At 42.7% G+C, this 14,797-nt stretch overlaps 4 protein-coding genes across 6 annotated transcripts; 2 read left to right on the top strand and 2 right to left on the bottom strand.

Moving 5' to 3' along the window:
- Positions 1 to 741: 741 nt before the first annotated feature.
- Positions 742 to 4,923, bottom strand: LOC117571361 (homeobox protein unplugged). The gene is made up of 3 exons (XM_034253470.2): positions 3,771 to 4,923; positions 1,359 to 1,597; positions 742 to 1,258 (listed from the first exon to the last, which is right to left on the bottom strand). The coding sequence occupies exons 1-3, from the start codon at positions 4,648 to 4,650 to the stop codon at positions 878 to 880; spliced, it is 1,500 nt and encodes a 499-aa protein (XP_034109361.1). The 5' UTR covers positions 4,651 to 4,923; the 3' UTR covers positions 742 to 877.
- A 2,660-nt stretch (positions 4,924 to 7,583) lies between these two features.
- Positions 7,584 to 8,806, top strand: LOC117567327 (nascent polypeptide-associated complex subunit alpha). 3 transcript variants are annotated; one of them, XM_034247234.2, is made up of 2 exons: positions 7,584 to 7,714; positions 7,947 to 8,806. In XM_034247234.2, exon 2 carries the CDS (start codon positions 7,953 to 7,955, stop codon positions 8,601 to 8,603), a length of 651 nt encoding a protein of 216 aa, XP_034103125.1. In that variant the 5' UTR covers positions 7,584 to 7,714; positions 7,947 to 7,952; the 3' UTR covers positions 8,604 to 8,806. The 3 variants fall into 3 exon arrangements, with proteins under 3 accessions (XP_034103125.1, XP_051859672.1, XP_034103126.1); XM_052003712.1 differs by having other exon boundaries at positions 7,692 to 7,710; XM_034247235.2 differs by lacking the exon at positions 7,584 to 7,714 and adding an exon at positions 7,738 to 7,756.
- Positions 8,627 to 11,059, bottom strand: LOC117567326 (diacylglycerol kinase epsilon). Its single transcript, XM_034247233.2, has 4 exons — positions 10,774 to 11,059; positions 9,674 to 10,690; positions 9,297 to 9,614; positions 8,627 to 9,238 (listed from the first exon to the last, which is right to left on the bottom strand). The coding sequence occupies exons 1-4, from the start codon at positions 10,936 to 10,938 to the stop codon at positions 9,113 to 9,115; spliced, it is 1,626 nt and encodes a 541-aa protein (XP_034103124.1). The 5' UTR covers positions 10,939 to 11,059; the 3' UTR covers positions 8,627 to 9,112.
- A 242-nt stretch (positions 11,060 to 11,301) lies between these two features.
- On the top strand, positions 11,302 to 14,413 carry LOC117567324 (uncharacterized). The gene is made up of 3 exons (XM_034247231.2): positions 11,302 to 11,498; positions 11,554 to 12,497; positions 12,562 to 14,413. Exons 1-3 carry the CDS (start codon positions 11,402 to 11,404, stop codon positions 14,218 to 14,220), a joined length of 2,700 nt encoding a protein of 899 aa, XP_034103122.1. The 5' UTR covers positions 11,302 to 11,401; the 3' UTR covers positions 14,221 to 14,413.
- Positions 14,414 to 14,797: the final 384 nt, after the last annotated feature.

Raw genomic sequence — 14,797 nt, 5'->3', positions numbered from 1 at the left:
AAACTCATGCTTGGAGGCGTGTCCCAACATAAAACTGCAAACGAAACGAGCTAAGTTAAGGACAGCAAGAGCCGCAAGGGTGCTCTGGCGTTCACAGGGTGGTTTCATTCACAAAACACACACACACACAATTAGTATTTTTTTTCGCTCCAAACAAAAGTCAATTGTCGTAGCCAATAAGTCGCTAATGCAATTAACAATTCACACACAAACAGTCGAAGAGGAGGGAGAAGGGGCTGAGGAGTAGCCGAGTCCCTTAATAACTTACCATGTGTGCGCCCTTGTCGCCGCCGAGAGGCGTGACACGTGAGACACCTGGAGTGATTGCTGCTAATGCTGATGCTGCGAATGCTTTTGATGTGCCCAGGCTTTGACTCTCTCATGCTCCCTCTTTTCGAGTATTTGGTACAATTTGGTGCGTTAAATTACAAGAATTGGTCACACTGCTCGAGTAGCAGCAGCAGCAGCAGGATCAGCGATATTTGCCTCCAGGGTCTGCGTGTTAAATCGCACAAATTGGCAGTTTAATTGTTCCAATTGACACCAAACGAAATTTGTATGCCCCTCGAGTGAGTGGCCCAAAATAAATGGGCAATGCGAGATGTGATTTTGGCACTTGGGAGGCGTGAAAAATTCACACTGCAAATTTATTGTCGTGGTTAGGCGGTAAATAATTGACAGCATTTAAGCTAGCAGTCTACTTCTTTTGCTCACTTCGGATTAAGTTTATTTTGTTTGGTTGCATTTGAATTCAATTTCAGTTTATTTACAAAACGCTGTTTCTACACTTAATGCAAATTGAGTGTGTCTGTGTGTGGGGACTTGCTTATGTACAAAGATAACTCGGCAAATAAAAACATCAATTCCAGTTTCGAGCTTAATAAATACTGCGCGTCAAAGCGAGAGAGGCAGCGGGACTGGGTGCCAAAGCTCCGATTGGTGGCATGCCCACTCCCATGGACACGCCCACTCCAACACCGACGCCTACCGAGGGGACAGCGCTGCTAGCATTGAACTTCTCGAAGCCGCTAATCGCTTCCGTTGATAGCTTCTTGCGCAGATCCGGTTTGGGACCGCTGAGGCACATTTTCTCCAGCTGCTGGTGCTGCGAGCGCACCGCAAAGCGATTCACGTGCACCGGTATGGGCACCACGATTTTCGTGCCACTCGCGGTGCCATTCCGTCCCAAACCATGCGACGTGAGTCCGGCTTTAACGCGTTTCCACTTGGCGCGTCGATTTTGAAACCAGATTTTCACCTAAAGAGTCCAGTAAACAGAAAGAGAGAGAGAGAGAGAAGGAGAAAGACAGTTATAGAGTGAGTGATTAGTTGACTTTTTTAGCCAGTTAGAAACTCACCTGCACTTCACTCAATTTCAGACTTGTGGCAATTTGACTGCGTTCCGTTAAACTCAGATACTTTTTGGCATGAAACTCGCGCTCCAGCTCGAGCAGCTGCTCCGACGTGAACGCCGTGCGACGGCGTCGTGACTTGGAGCTGCTGCTGCCGCCGCTTTGCGACTCCTTGCCGCCGGCTTCGTGACGTGAATGACCAACTTCATCGTCGCTGCAATCTTCGCTGTCCGAGTTGGTATAAGCTGGAATGAGTCAAGGATTGGGAATGTTGTGATTAAATGAACAAACAAAATATCATTAAGTATAGTATAATAAAGTTGCCGCACATCCTGTGCCACACTTGTGTGCTTCTGGCGTAAATGGACTGTGTCATAAGTTGTGGCAAACATATTTATTTATAACTGGATACATGTGTCCAATTGGCAGTCACACTTGACTTGGCTCAGCGACGCCCCATTCCCAGCAACAAGACATCACTTGAAACTTAATCTGTGTCTGCGGTTCATGATGACCCAACTTGAGTGTGAATGTTAAACGTTCCATTCCCAAAAGAGGACTGAGGTTTAGGGTGAGGGTGGCACGTTCATCCCCCGCCGCTCGATGTGAGTATTTCTGATTATTTTGGGTAACGCTTAAGCGCTTTTTTAACACTTACACGCTTCAGTTATGAGCCAGCTCTGTCACTGATTTATTTGTGTCCTCATCATCGTCTGGCTTCGCATTATTGCCACCCCGCACCCCTTGTCAACTGTCCAACACACTGCGGGGGTAGCTCGCAGTAATTTTTGCACACCCCCAAGCACATTAACATCAACAACAACATCAACATCAAGTATTTCAGTTATGAATACATTAGTTGCAAATTCGTTGTGCCTTTTCAGTTGTCCAATTGATTTCAAAAGAAGCTGAAGACGACGTCCTGGAGCAAACCATGAGGACATGCTGTGCACTCATTAAAATGCGGTTTGTTAAGAGTTCTCCTTGCTCACTTTTCAGTCCAATAGCTAAATCGTTACGTTTGTCAAAACGTCAGCTCATATTTTGCTGTCAAGCATTCTCTCTTTATGTTCTGTCTCGCTCACATTCGCTCTCCTGCTTTCTCATTAGGTTTTTTCCATGGAGCAAGAGTTGAGAACTTTGCCTTCTTGATTGACATCTAACATTGGGTCTTAATGCGTTTTATGCTAATTTCGACTATGACTTGGCAGTGTCATTTTAATTACCATGACAGAAGCACTTTAGCAAGGAGAGCAAAAGGATCCGCAACTGAACATGGATTGGTCGCAAATACCTGCGAGTCTTGTATGCAAACTCTATCTAAGCTCTCTCGGCTTTTAAGTTATTATAAATTAATTACACCTTTTAATTTTCGTATTTAAAATCATGCAATTTATCATTATTAAGAGTCTTAAGTGAATTATGAAATAATAATAATACTTTTTACAGCCTTTAAAGTGGACATACAATTTCTAATTTCATTTTAATTTTAATTCTAATTTCATTTTAATTAGTATCTTAGCCTACTGTGATAATTATCTCCTTTCCTATAAAAACCACACTATCTATTCAAATCATTTAAAATCTCAATCATAATTGGAATAAATAAAGTGTAAACATTACTAAATATTTATATCTAAGAAGAAATCATGTAATCTGGATAATCTAAAGAAAACTAACTAATGAAATATAAATCAATTTCCCTATAAATTATTGAAAATAATTTTCGGGAACTTAAAAAAGTAAAGTTAGTCTTTCGAAAGTGTGTGCTTAAATATATACTTTTTATAGGGATTTTAATCTTCTATAACAAACATTGAATTTCTACTTAAAACAATTGGCGATGTAATCAAAATTTTGCAGAAAAATAATGATGTACTATTGAAGACTATTCCGGAAATTGACTTTAACAACTATTTCAAGGATTAGAAAAAAACGTTGGCGAAAGTGTATTGTGACCGGGGGGATTACTTTGAGGGGGACGAAATAGATTTGGCAGAATAAATAAAGAAATTAAATATTATAAACAAAGTCTTACTATTTTTGCCCACAGTAGTAAAAATTAAGTTTAGTAGAAATATTATATTTAAAGAAAATCATCGAATGATATATAAATTTCGTTATAAATCTTTGAAATCATAGAGAAAAAAACCTATCAGCAAATAGTATGTTGTGCTATGTTTATTTCAATAAAAAACTGTGTCAATTTCTGCAATTTTCTATAATAATTACTTATTATTCCATTGCGACTATCATCTTTTTTTACTACTATGTAAAACACATCCCATTTGTGCCTTCTCAAAATTAATTTCTTAAGTATCCCTAATTAATGTGAGATTTATCGGATGTCATTTGCAATTAACTTCATCTAATACTAGGATTAGCTTTTCATATTTTATATATCTTAAGTCAACCTACCTCCATTGCGGCTTTTGTCCAGTTCCGCTGTGTAATTTCTGGGTGACATGGTCAGACTGATGTCACTGCATGAATCTCCGCTGCACTCGTAGTCCTCATCCATGCCCACATCCACCGCCGGCTCGATGGGACTATGCGACTTCGAGGGCGATGACTGTGGTGGTGATGGCTGTTGCAGTGCCTGATGAAGCGCGTGCTGTTGACTTTCGTCTTGGGCACGCGTGGCGGCCATGTGCTGGAGACGCGAATGCATGCTCAGATTGTGAACATAATCCTGGTTCATGAGCTCGGCCAGGCGGCGATAGCTCAGATCCGATGGCACTGTGGCAGCCGCAGCAGCAGCGGCGGCATTGAAGGGCAGGAAACGGGTGTCCAGCGGATGCGGCAATGGCAGGCGATGGCCCAACTCGGCATCGTTGGGCTTTGACGGACTGAGACTGAGGTTATCCAAGGCATGTGGCGGTTGGGACGGCGGCGGCGGTGGAGGTGGCTGTGCAACCTGCGGTTGTGGCTCCTTGCCGGCAAATGGCGGTCCAAGGTAGCAACCGCCGGCAATTAAATGCGAGAGCCGCTCATGATTCTGGGCGAAGTAGCCGTGTAGCCAGGGATTGTAGAGCGGAAACTGTGTGAGGCCTAGCGCCGAGCTAGCCACAATGGCACGTGCATTAAGCTCCCGATCACAATCCCGTTCTGGTTCACGATCGTGGTCACGGTCACGTTCCTGTTCCCGCTCTCGCTCCAGTTCCGGCTGTTCCGGAACAACGGCTGGCGTTTGATTGGCAATGAGACTCTCGATAGAGAAGGGCTTGGGAAATGGCTTGCTGACCAGCTTGGTGCTGTTATCCGTCGGCGGCAGCAGCGCCATGTGCTCGTTTTGCATGGTTTGAGAAACCAATTCAAGAACTCGCTTCGAACTCGATTTCAAACAAGGCGCGACACGACGTTGACGCAGTGAACCGTTCAAAGATCTGCGCGCAAATGAAACCCAAATGCCTGAAAACAACACACAGCACGTTCGCTGCCAGCCAACGGCCAACGAATTGCACCCAAAGACTGTCAGACCTGAAACAACCACCACAGCACACCAGCACACCACATAAACGTTTGCTAACACTTGCGGGAAGAGCACAAGACAAGGCAACAGCGAGAGCGAAAGAGAGCGCACGCTAGCTCCGCCTCGTTAATGGGCAATATGGCGTGCGAGTGTTGGTCGCGTGAGCGTCGCTGATTGGCTGCAGCTTAATTGCTGCTAAACCGGTTGCACTTGTCTGTCTTCTGTTTGTATTGGGGTTGTTCTTGGAGCCAAGCACACACACACACATACACTCACTAGTCAGCTCCCTAATTGCTTTCTCCTCGATTCCTACCGCAATCAGACTCCGACTAACCACAGCGCTACCATTAATGTGCCGCCTTTGCCGCTGCTCTCTTCAGTTGTTCTTGGGGGTAGCGGGTGGGTGGATGGGGGGAGATGTGCTGCTTGGTCTCGCGTGGCATATTACAGACCAATTTAAATTCAAACATTAGTGCAAAGGGGCTCTGCACTTGCTTCAGTTTTGCATCATTAGCAAACGCTTCACTTTAAAGTTTAAACATATATTTATATTAAAACTTTAAATGAGAATGAAGGCATTTTCAGTGTCGCTACTGCAGATATCCATCAAAATTGTTAAGCACTAGCAGTGCATAGAAGCTACTCCTATAAATTCTCCGACGGCAATGGAATATAATTTGAGTTTATATTTGAATTGTTAATTTTAAGAATAATATTACAATTTTCTATACATTTCAATAAACAATTTTTCATTTGTCCTGGATACCTGATTATTTTTATATTGTAAAAGAAAAGTTATATTGCTTAGTTTGTATTCTTTATCAAGTTGTTTGTATGCATAAGTAATCTTAAGCGAATGTGTTGCTTATATTTTATACAATATTGAATTTATTCTTAACCGACTAGAGACTCAAATTTTAGTGTTAAGCATTGCAATTAAAAAAAAACTATATAATTCCAAATAAAGAAGTTATATTGAAAAGAATAGATGATAATTATAATTTATTAAAGTTACTTAATTTGGAGCTTAACACCTGCTAAAATAATACTCGACAAGCAACCTCCAAAAAGTTCTTATTTCCGGTTGATTACAACTTAGAAGGAAAGAAATACTGTGATGATTTTCAAATATTAAATTAGTATAATAGAAAGCTTTATTTATTAAAGCAGTTTTTAATAAAATAATAATTCCTATCCCGGTTTTCGAGAAACGACCGCTGAAATGGCTTCCCATTAATAAATGAATGGATAGTAAAACTGAAATTTAAAGCTCTTGCCTTTTTTTAATATGCCGCACACTCTTCACACTTTTGCCAATTTGCATTGGTGTATGGTTGTGTGTGTCTTAATTTGACCATAATTGAGCACATTTTTGGCAATCAATAATATTGTTTGTATTCGTTTTATTCATACGCAAACACTTATAAGCAATTAAATAGCATTTGGTCACGTTTGGGTGTTTGAAATATTTTACGAGCATTTGAAATTGCAATACGAGTAATTTAAAGTTTTCTTTTGCTACGTTTTTATTGTATTATTCGCCTTGGGCATAAATTACAATATAATTATGCGCCTTGTCGGCGATTATTGTTATGATGATAAAAGCATGTCAGTTTTTGGCGTTGTGTCAATTATATACGAGCACTTGGCAATAACTTGTATAAAAGAAATTTTCATTTTATTTTTCTTCTGTAGTTTTTGTAGTTGTTGTGCATCCATTCCTATATATATATTGTATGTATTGTATAAATTTTGGTATTGCCAGTCTCCCTAGCGGAAAACGGACAAATTAACGAAAGCCAACGAAGCGTTTCATGCGCCCAAATAAATCAGAGCGCTGTTGACACCCGGGATGTGGCCCAACCAAGACGTCTACATACAGAGGGTCCCAGATACAGCCACAGCCACAGCTACAGATACATTTGCAGACACCGATACAGATGCAGATACAGATACATTTGTAGCTGACGATAAAGAACAGAGCTGACGCGCACTCAAATCGAAATTATTTACTGACAAATTGTTGCAAATGTTTCGCATAGTTTGCGACTCGTTTGCAGCACTTAAAAATGCGCACAAAATAAAATAAAAATAATTAAAACTGCAGCAAGCATGATGAGAGCATGAGTCTGTGCATCGATATCCAATATGATGACAGCCAAATACATTTGCCAGGCATTCTTTACATTGTCTCTGCTCACCAGCCCCTAAATTATATCGTTCAGCTAATAAAAATTTAATAATCATTACGTTCAGCCGCCACAAACGAAATGCGAAGTCGAACATGTGTTTGCTGTTGACCGCAACGCACAACGAGAAACTGTCCAATGTTTACCCAACAATTGACACGCCCCCATTCACAATTTGCGGGCAGGACTGTGCGCGGTCACAGCTCCTGCTGCCGTTCCGTTGGCCATAATTGTGTCATTTTAACCCTTTCTACCAGGCACAGGGCCATGCTCGATTGCCTTGTTAGTCAAAACTGTAATTAAGCCTAGTTCACCAATTGTTTATGCAATTTAAATGGGAAATTGGAAAGTAATTATAGTTGTCAGTTACACGACTGTTTGCTATGTGTGCAGCCATGGATTATTCACTAATTAATAGGACGTATTTATTTATGGAAACTACTATATGTCAATATAGAATCTACATTATTCCTGCATGGCAATTTAACCATTTGAATCTGACCACCAAGTGGCATAGCAGTTAGCTTAATACAGTGAACAATAACAGCATATCACTACTGAGCAATCGATATTTCTATGCAATGCACGAAAAGATTGCCCCGGTTTCTGCAGCAACTTCCATCCCTAGTTTAAATCAGGTGGCAACACTCTCTTTTCACAAGAAACGTTTCGCGATTCCGTGCTACAGCCGCTTTCCGTAGGTAAATATAATTCATATTTTAAGCTGACATCACGCATTAAAGGTAGAAAAAGACTATTATATAACGTCGGACTCGCCTTGAACTAAAATATTTTATGTATATTGTCAATGGACTCACAATTATTCATCGGCAATTGTTGTTGGAAAATCGATTGCAAAACGACCCCCATCTGCGGCATTTTCTAGAACATGCTCTAATGTTGATTTTTTTCGCTTCTCTTCTTCTATGACAGGTAAACATGCCAGAGCTGACTGAAATCAAAAACGAGGCACCCTCGACCTCCGCTGAGGCTAAGCAGACCGAGGATGACGTTCGCGTCGAGGATGATGGCAGCGAGAGCGATTCGGAAATTCCCGAGTTGGAGGAAGCCGACACTGGCACCACACAACTGGGCGGTGGCCAAACCGGCCTGCCCATCGATGTTGTGTCCAAGGCTAAGCAGTCGCGTGGCGAGAAGAAGGCACGCAAAATCATGCTCAAGTTGGGCTTGAAGCAAATCCAGGGCGTTAACCGTGTCACCATTCGCAAGTCGAAGAACATTCTGTTCGTCATCAACAACCCAGATGTGTACAAGAACCCCCACAGCGACACATACATTGTGTTCGGCGAGGCCAAGATCGAAGATCTGTCGCAGCAAGCGCAGGTTGCCGCTGCTGAGAAGTTCAAGGCCCCAGAGGCTGCTGGTGCTTCCGACAGCGTGGGTGCCACCACATCTGTGGCTCCTATCGCCGAAGAGGATGAGGAAGAGATCGATGACACTGGCGTCGACGAAAAGGACATTGAGCTGGTCATAACGCAGGCGAACACGACGCGTGCCAAGGCCATCAAGGCGCTGAAGAACAACAGCAATGATATTGTCAATGCCATCATGGAGTTGACAATGCTCTAAAAGCATTAAACCGATGAACTTGGTTGCTTTCGTTGATTACCCGCCTTTCGATACAATATTACCAACAAACAACAACACATAAACAAATAATTATGATACCCCCAAAAATGTTATGAGGCATGCAACTCTGCATGTCTAGTACACCAGTCGAACATTTAACAATTTATCAGGAGAAGAATAAAGTGACGTAAACTTTATAAGTATTTTCTGTTGCTTTTTTATTTTTTGTACATTTATCAGTAAAATTTGGCTAATTTCATTGCACAATTTCAATACATTTTTTGGGTCTTATTTAAGTTTGGTTACATTTCAATCTTTAGCTGCTTTTTAGGGAATTTTGCTAACTACAATCTAAAAAAGAAACTTCTTTCGAGACTTACAAATAAATTCGATTGGGGAACAACGGAAGAATTATGATCCTATTGATACATAGTTAAGTACATGGTTAAATTATGATCAGCGTGCAATATTTAAAGGACTAGTTACGCTGCTACTGCTGTTAGTAGTTATTAGTTCATACTTGGCTCGATCTTGAGGACTCGGGCTTGGCTCCGTGACTGTAGACGAATGTCTGCCGGTGCCTGCATCCAGGGTTCTCCATCTGCTTGCATGGGTACCGTGGCATTCACTTGTAGCTGCAATAGAAGTTAAATTAATATTTGGATAAGCAATAAGAGGCAGTGCATCACATACCCTTATCTGTTTGGCTTGACCAATACGCACGGGTTTGCTGATATTGCACTGTAACTGGGCAATGTGAAAGGATGATACAATGCCAAAGACTTCCATCATGCCATCGGAAATCGAATTAATGATACGTGTCTCGCCATTCGAGTTGCTCAGTTCGCATAGTTTGCAGCCGGCGCCCCATGAATCAATGTTGAGAAACACCAGCGATTGCAGTTCCGGCAGCTCAACCAGCTTATTATCCAGATGCAGTGTCAGTTTCTGTTCAATGCGTTCGCAGTCTGGCTGCATAACTTGTTGTGTGCCAAACGTAAAGTACAACAACTGCAAAGGGAAAAGACAAGTACTAAGCAGAGTTAACTATTGATATTGTAGGAACTTACCTTGTTAAATATGCGACTGCTCAGCAGATAGAAGCGAGATTCTCGTGTCTTGTGGAAATTGTAGGTAATGTAGGCATCCACACCCACGCTGAAATAGTTGTAGACGTGTATTGTCTTAATGGGATGTCTTTGAATTGGCAGGCGATAGTGTAGCTTTTCAATTTGCAGATCATAGCGATCAAGATTCACCGAGCGAGAACGTCGAATGCTGCGCAAAATCTTCAGCGGATCGAGCTCCGAGGGCGGTTCAGCGCCCCAGCCAAGCACACGGGACAAATCGTTGCCGGTGCCTAGCGGCATGATGGCCACCGATGGCTGTGGTTTGATGTTCAGCGTGTAGATAGTATTGAGGACCCAGCCAATGGTGCCATCACCACCAGCGACCAGAATGCGACATGGTCGTGGACTTGTTTTTGCCACCCACTGCAGGGCATCCTGTGGACCACGTGTGCCCAGTTCCATGACTTGCATAGGATGTAAGAAGCCACGCAGCAGGGACAGGACATTGGAGCCCGTACTGCTGCCCGACTTGGTATTGGCAATTACAATCAAAGGTTCCCAGTTCTCAATATTGGGTGGCTTAATCCCAGCCAAATGCAGACGCACAGATTCACGAGTTCTGGCCGCCACAATGCAATAGGGCGGATAGATCATGTCTCGAAATTCGCCAAAGTCACACGTAGCTTTGGTGTCTACATTCTTGTAGCAATTGTCGTGGTAGCAGCGTTGACACCAAGCACAACGCCAGCCGTAGAGTCCTGGACCGGCTGAGCTGCTGTGATGATCCGGTTCAGCTTCCTGACCGCATTCGGCGCAGCTGTAGCTCATGGGCAAGTTGCCGCGCACCCATAAATGACTCACTGAATCCGCATTGCGCAGCCACTTGTCCTTACAGTGATAATTGGCATCGGCCTGCTTCTGACACGTTGGCGCCGAATGCGTGCAAAGGCCGCAACAGTCACAAAAGAGTCCGGCCGAAGGTGTCAACAAAATTTCACAAACATTGCAGAAGCAAGCCTAGCATAAACACAGAGAGTGAAAGAGACAAGAGATACTAAACGAGTAACAGGTGATACTACTGGGAAAGGGATGCGCATTACTTGTTCGAGAATTTTTATTGATTTCCAACTGTGACGTGTTTTACCCGATATGCAAATCACAATATCTTCGGCCAGAATGCTGCGACAAAAGAGAAAGAGTACGCTCAGGGCCACAAGGGAGCCAATTAGCGCCTCCACGCTCAGCTCAATGTGGGCAATATCCATTGTGCACAGTTTGTTATCAGTGTTTGTTTATTCCAATTTCCCGAGCACTTTACATTTTCCGTGTTATTGTTTTCTTTTTTTAATCGAAACCTCGGCCAATTAGAGCCAGTACTGCAAAATTCTACAAACAGCTGCACAGATTCAACTCAAATTGGCAATCGATAGATGATTGTTTCCAAGTTCGATATGTTAAAATATTATTAGTAATGTGACTTAAGAACGATACTCAAATAAGCTGTTTTAATTTGTCTTGTTTACTTAAATATATGCTAATCATAAGCATTTAATTCTGAAGCTCAGCATAATAGCGATATTTGTTATCGATTTTGCTTCGATTGCACAGCTGTAATCTAGCCGGTGGTGACCAACACTGTGAGTGGTAGCCGCACGTGGAGCAGGCACACATTTTTTAAAATTATTTTTCTGCCAGCAAAACGTGTGTTTTTTATAGTTAACTTAAGAAATGGGTCGTAAAGCTGAATACAGTGAGAAACAAAAGAAGGGACCTGGCCGCAAGGCACGCAAACAGGGTCCACCCACGTTTCCAAAGAAATCGTTTGGTAAGCCGCGTTTAAGGTATTTTAGGAGCATATTTTAAAGTGCTTGTCTTTGCAGCGCCTCTGGAGGAAGAAGATAAAAAGTTGACACATCGTCAAAAGCAGCGCATGGTTAAACGTGAGCAAAAGAAGGTGGTACAAAAGGCTAAGCTAAAAGAGAAGCGCGCCCAACAACCGCAACAGCGAAAGCAAAAGAAATACAACAGTGACAGCGAACCAGAAGAGGAAGAGAAGGCGACGCAACAGGCGGAATCTTCTGACGAGGAAGTACCGCAGCTGGTGCCAATTAAGAAGCAGAAATCTAATGGTGTTGCACAGAAAAAGCAACAGCAACCGAAAAAGCCAGTTTCCGATGAGGAGCCAGAAGATGATGAAGATGAAGATGAGTCTGATGAGGAGTTAGAGGAGGATTCTGACGACCAAGAGGAATTGGATGGCGAGGAGGAAGAGACGGAAGATCTATATGAAGATGATATGGAAGAGGAAGTTAGTGACGACGATGATGAGGCACAAGTCGGTAAATTGGATGATCTATTTGCTGACGATGATGAGGACGATGAGGAAGCCGCCTCAGAGGACGATGCATCGAGCGACGATGAAGATGAAGATGGCAGTGATGACGACGATGATGAGAATGACGACAAGTTGCCCATTGAACAGGCTAACAAAAAGCTCAAGAAACGTCTAGCCAAGGAAGCTAAGGAAGCCGATGAAGAAATGCAAATGACCGTTGATCAGTCGGAAGTGTTCCAGCTGCCAGAGCCGGGTGAGGAACTGGATGCCGAAATGTCACTGCAGGATGTGCAGCAGCGCATCAAGGATATCACTCAGGTGCTCACTGATTTTGCTAAGTATCGCCAGGAGGGTCGCTCCCGTAGCGAGTATGTAGACCAGCTGCGACGTGATCTCTGCTTGTACTACAGCTACAACGAGTTCCTCATGGAAAAATTGATGGACATCTTCAAGTTAAGCGATCTGCTGGAATATCTGGAAGCCTCAGAGGTGAGTTGTCAACATAACATAAGTTTTGTAACACATTTTAATCTATTATCTTTAAATTTCTTAGGTGGCGCGTCCCTTGACCATACGCACAAATTCACTAAAGACTCGTCGTCGTGATTTGGCTGGTGCATTGATCAATCGAGGTGTCAATCTAGATCCACTGGGCAAGTGGACCAATGTGGGACTGGTTATCTTTAACTCGACTGTGCCATTGGGAGCCACGCCCGAGTATCTGGCTGGACATTATATGATTCAGGGTGCCTCGTCAATGCTGCCAGTCATTGCACTGGCTCCGCAGGAGAATGAACGTGTGTTGGATATGTGCTCTGCTCCTGGTGGCAAGGGATCACACATTGCGGCCGTAATGAAGAACACGGGTGTACTGTTTGCCAACGATTCGAATCGTGATCGTATCAAGGCTGTTGTGGCTAATTTCCATCGCTTGGGCATTGTAAATGCCATCGTCAGTTGCGAAGACGCTACCAAATTCCGTAATATAATGACTGGCTTTGATCGTGTGCTCCTCGATGCACCCTGCACGGGTACCGGTGTCGTCTCCAAGGATCCCAGTGTGAAGACTACCAAATCTGAGATTGATGTGCAACGTTGTTATAACTTGCAGCGTAAACTTTTGCTGACTGCCATCGATTGTGTGGATGCCAAGTCCTCAACGGGCGGTTATATTGTCTATTCTACTTGCTCTGTGCTGCCCGAGGAGAACGAATGGGTTGTCGATTATGCGCTGAAGAAACGGAACGTTAAACTCGTCCCGCTGGGCATTGATTTTGGCGAGCCTGGTTTCACCAAGTTCCGTCAGCATCGCTATCATCCCAGCTTGAATCTAAGCAAGCGTTTCTATCCCCACACTAACAACATGGATGGTTTCTATGTGGCCAAACTGAAGAAGTTCTCCAACACCATACCCATTACCAAGGAGGAACAAGAAGCTGATGAGAAGCAGCTTGATGATGCAATTGCAGCTGATGAACCCGAGTCAAACAAAGCCACAGACAATGAGGAGGAGAAGGTGGAGGTGGAAGGTACTGAAGGTGAGCCAGATGCACCACGTAAGTTACTGGGCAAGCGTGCCGGAAAACCGATACTCACCGATGTGGAACAGGATCTGAAGAAGAAGAAGCTCGAGCAGAGCAAAACAAAGTATGTTGCCAAGGTGTTTGAGAAGCCCGTGAAAGTCCCCAAGAAACCCAAGCCCGAAAATCCAGCTGCCCAGGAGAATGCAACCAATGGCAAGAAATCAGAGAAGCAGTCAAAGAATGTGGAACAAACTGAAAAGTCTGCGAAAGGTCCCAAGAAGACCAAGGCCGAGAATTCAACACCCGCTGTCCAAGAGTCGACAACCAATGGTAAAAAATCAGAGAAGCAGTCAAAGAAGCCTGTGAATGAGGACAAGAGCTCAAAACCCGCTGCCCAACAGGCGACACCCAACGGCAAGAAATCCGAGAAGCAATCCAAGCAAAGTCCCCAACAAGCAGAGTCCAAAAATAATGGACAAAGTCCCAACAAAAAAGCGCCCCCACAGAAACCTGCATCGAAACTAAGCGAAAAACTGGCTAAGGCGAAGCGTGTGGATGTGGATGATGTGCCGCTGCTGGAGGGCAAACCCATTAAAAAGCAAAACAACTTGAAAAATAAGTCTAAGCAGATTGGACAATTGAAGAAATCCAAACCGAATGCAGGAAAGAAACAAAAGTTTAAAAAGTAAATGAAGCAAATCCTCCACTTAGTATATAGAATTTTACTAAAATAAATTGTTGGATACGTTTTAGAGCTGAAACTAATTAAGCTTAGCATCAACTTCATCTGTGCATAACAATGCGTAACCAATTATTTAGTCTTTATGATAATTAAACGCTTGGATTATAAATATAGTTATATTCAAGGACAAAAATTGTGTTTTAATTTGTGCAATAGAGTTACATAGCTTAAATTACTATATACATATTTGGTTTATATCTTGCAAATATTTGCGTTCTTAATATTTTCCAAAACGATAAATTTTGAGTGACGCGTTAGTACAGCAAGTATTCTCTATAAGAAACATAATTGGGATTGGGGAAAACATGAAAAATTATTATTTTCTAATTAGTATTTTAATATACATAAATAAATTAATGGGGGTATAGAGATTATTATTTTTCTAAGAAAAACAAATAAATAAATTTGTTAGCTTATTTTTTAAGTATAAGGTTGTCATTGTAAAGTTATTTTTACAACTGTTTCACTGTAGTTGATTTCATCCAGTTATTTAAATTCACTCAGGCATAAAGATAAAGATTATC

Source organism: Drosophila albomicans, chromosome 3, assembly GCF_009650485.2.
Source record: "Drosophila albomicans strain 15112-1751.03 chromosome 3, ASM965048v2, whole genome shotgun sequence".
NCBI lineage: Eukaryota > Metazoa > Arthropoda > Insecta > Diptera > Drosophilidae > Drosophila > Drosophila albomicans.
The sequence above is the reverse complement of the archived record's forward strand: the minus strand, read 5'-3'. Positions and strand labels throughout refer to the sequence as shown.